The 3,902-nt window shown below is 37.8% G+C and overlaps 1 protein-coding gene across 1 annotated transcript; it reads right to left on the bottom strand.

The window, feature by feature from the left end:
• Positions 1–272: 272 nt before the first annotated feature.
• LOC135119335 (uncharacterized) lies at positions 273–1,980 on the bottom strand (the record flags this gene model as incomplete). The annotated part of the gene is made up of 1 exon (XM_064043697.1): positions 273–1,980. A coding segment is annotated over one exon (1,077 nt), but the record flags the coding sequence as incomplete, so codon positions are not given.
• Positions 1,981–3,902: the final 1,922 nt, after the last annotated feature.

The raw sequence follows: 3,902 nt of genomic DNA, 5'->3' as shown, positions 1-3,902 counted from the left end.
AGTTGTCATTTGTACATTTTCTGCAGCAGCTGCGACAAATCAGGAGCCAGAAAGTCTGTCAAACAGTTTTACTTACCATGGATAACGCGGTGTCTAGTTCACTGGGTTGAAGAGATCAGATAGGCACTCCAAGTAAACATTGGTACTCAAAAAGATTCGGTTTGACTGGAAGCCAACACCCTCACAATTGAGGAATAGCTGGGTGGATGATGACTGAGTCATCAGGCAAGCGCATAGGTTCTGTTACGGAGTGGGTCGGAAAATGGTTTTTAAAAAAAAAACTATTTAATTGGCTAAAATAAAAATGTATTGAAAAATAATTAGAATCACAAGAAAATAGAAAGAAAGTTGCCCGACGGAAGTCCAATCCAAAACTGAAGAAATATTATTATCGCTAATTAAAATAACATCGGTTTCCTATTGCATTGACGTCAATGCAATGGGAAACTCAGCAATTTAATTTTATATTGGTAACAGGGGTTATTTCGATATAACAACCCCCCCGTTAAGATCGATCATCACATCTCAAAGTGATGAGAGATGTCAGGATTGATGTATGCTAAATCATGTATGCTAAATCGCGTATGCTTAAGTGGATTTACGTCGGACATTACAATAAACAAAAGAAACATATTTAAAACACCAAAAATAACAACTAATTTCAAAAGACATCAATACAACTGTTAAGGATAGAAAAGTTACTCAAAAATAATAATTATTAACTACATTTATCATTATTTAGGATGCAAGGAAATCCAGATTAGAGTTAACAATAAAAGTATTTAAACAATTAAACATTATTGATTAATAAGAGCAATTATTAAAATCTAGATAAATCAAGATGACAATATGAAAAGAAAGAAAATTATTACTTAATTACAAACCATGTGCATTCATTACAAATTAATTATCATGAGTCTTGCCAAACAGAATATTCCTTTTAATAGGGGTTGGCGTCACTCGTAAGTCCTCTATAGACTCTGACTCGTCCTTATTGACGGGTGCTATTGTATCACCATGAAATACAGTTTGAGAGGTTGGAACCGAGTTATTTTTTGTGTTATGACATTGGTTAAATATCTGAATGCAACATGGGGCATTAGTACGACAAAGTAACTTACGACTCTTATATAAAATGTAAAATAAGGTTAACATCGAGATGCATAAACTAAAAGACAAATAGTGAGTGCTATACATTTGAAAATGAGATGGATTTTCTATCTTATTGATCTCTTCTTCAAAAGAGTTCAAGTGAATACTGGCTTGCAGCAGAGAATCAAGATTATCTAAGTTATTTAACTTTGAGTAAGGTAATCGTTCTAGAGTTTTATTTAACTTAGATCGCTCACAACAATCATCTTGTAGGATGTTGAAATTTGATATTTTATTGGTTACATTTCCAATAACTGTTTCGCCAACAGCGGCGAATTGCAACGTCTTGTAAAAAGCCTTACAGTTTCTAGGCAAAGACAAGATACCAGTACCAAACAAAATAACGTCAGAACTTATGTCTTTATCATTACAAGTTACATGACACTTGCCAGGTTCAGATTGTACAAAAATCCAACGATTTAAAGTTAACTTATGAAATAGATCAATTGAACCGTGAATAAGTTTTGTAACACAAATGTCAGGAAGTTTGCTAATCACATCACTTAAGAGAATCGTTTCACACGTAGGGTTAGCGATTGCTGAAAACACATTAGTTAACACACACACGTAACACTTATCACTTATTAACTTGCACTTGTCTATGTCTGCGATAAGTGAATAAAACATGCGATCAGCTGTGATTGCTACATATGAGCTAGTTGGCTCGATAAGAACGTAGGTATCTGGTTTCAACATATCGTAGGGAACAGGTAGGGGAATGATCCTATACAGGTCATACACCTGAGGTAATACGAGAGGGATCTTGACGACAATAATTACCTTATTTAAATGGAAAAAGCACACAAGTTGTGAAATGTCAATAAGATTGTGTAAATAAATGATTATCATTAGATGTGGAATAGTAAGTATTTAATTCGCGTTCTATGTCGCAAATTTTAGGTTCACTAGTGGAGGCGTCCATGATATCCTTGCAATATGGCACGGATTCATCTAAGTCAATGGACGTCGGATAAGCAATAAGCTTACACTTTGCTTTCATCAATGACTCGTTATGTTCCTGGATAACGGTGTCGAATGACACGTCAGGCTGTTTTATAATTTTAAGAAACTGCTCGTAAGTTTCTGATATAGATGGTGAATTACGTGCGTCTTCTTCGTTGTTAGAAGTCGATGGATTGCAGATAACTGAATCGGAGCCTTCGTTATCCTGTAATACATTTACGGGGAAACGCGATAAAGCGTCGGCGTTTGCATTTAATTTACCCTTTTTATAAACGATTTCATAATCGTACTCTTCGAGTTTAAGACGCCATCTGACGAGTCTAGATCCTGGATCTTTGACATTGAAAAGCCACACTAGAGGTTTGTGGTCAGTAATTATCTTAAATTTACGGCCATACAGATAAGGGCGGAATGTTTTCACGCCAAATAAGATTGCTAGGAGCTCCTTTTCGATAGTCGAATAGTTGCCCTCGGCTTTATTAAGGGTGCGCGAAGCGTACGAGACGGGTTTGTCAGACCCGATTGCGCCCTGAGATAGTACAGCACCTATCGCATAATTAGAGGCATCAGTTGTTAGAAGAAAGGGTTGTGTAAAATCAGGATACTGAAGCAGAGGCGCCGAAGTTAATTTATCCTTGAGGGTGGTGAACGCTTGTTCTTGGCTGTTCGACCATTGAAATGTGGCATCTTTTTTCAGTAGGGCAGTCAGTGGTTTAGTGATCTTGGAGAAGTTATTAATAAAACGACGATAGTAGCCGACTAGCCCTAGAAACGATTTTATATCCTTTGGATTCTTAGGAGTAGGGAATTGAGAAACGGCCTTGACCTTTTCGGGATTTGGACATACACCTTTATCGGTGATTATATGCCCGAGATAAGCGACCTCGCGTCGCAAAAACTCACACTTGTCAGGTTGGAGTTTTAAATTGAACTTTCGGATGCGGTCAAAAACTAACCTGATTTTGTCCATATGAGATGTCAAGTTACTACTGTAGATTATGACGTCATCAAGATAAACATATGCATGGAGACCTTGGAGACCAGAAAGGACAGTGTTCATTAATTTCTGGAAGGTCGAAGGGGCGTTTTTAAGCCCAAAAGGCATCCGCAAGAATTCGTAATGCCCTGTACTGCTAGAATTAGTGTTTATTGAGAACCCCGTTTTTTGTGCATCTTGGGAGTTCATTCTGATCTGATGAAAGCCACTGGAGAGATCTAATGTACTGAAATATTTTGAGTGGCCTAACTGATCTAATATATCAGTAATAAGCGGCAAAGGGTAACTCTCAGAGACAGTGACGTCATTCAGACGGCGATAGTCTATTACTATACGCCATTTCTTTTTACCTGAAGCGTCCATCTTCTTGGGAACTACCCAAACAGGGGCGCTCCAAGGTGACGTTGACGGACGTATGATATTTTGATCGAGCATCTTGCGGATTTGTGAGTCCACTTCTTCCTTGTGGCACTCAGGAAAACGGTACGACTTTACGTGAATAGGGGCTGAATCACCCGAATCTATAGAGTGCTCGATCGCGTTCGTAAATGATAGAGGTTCGCCCTCTAAATGGAAAATATCTGTGTACTCGGAACAACATTCTAGCAGTGCCTCCTTTTCTTCGGAGTTTAGATGAGAACAACGTATTAGATTCAATACCTTTTGAGGTCTGTCAGATTCTGAATAGGATAAAGCATTGACGGATTCGTTTATATCTGTGGCAGTATCATATTCAAGAGGCGTTAACTGGACTTTAAAGTCTCGAACTTGGATATCAGAGTTAGTAGTA

This window comes from Helicoverpa armigera, chromosome 3 (genome assembly GCF_030705265.1).
Source record: "Helicoverpa armigera isolate CAAS_96S chromosome 3, ASM3070526v1, whole genome shotgun sequence".
NCBI classification, from domain to species: Eukaryota; Metazoa; Arthropoda; class Insecta; order Lepidoptera; family Noctuidae; genus Helicoverpa; species Helicoverpa armigera.
This window is presented reverse-complemented; position numbering and strand designations above follow the sequence as displayed.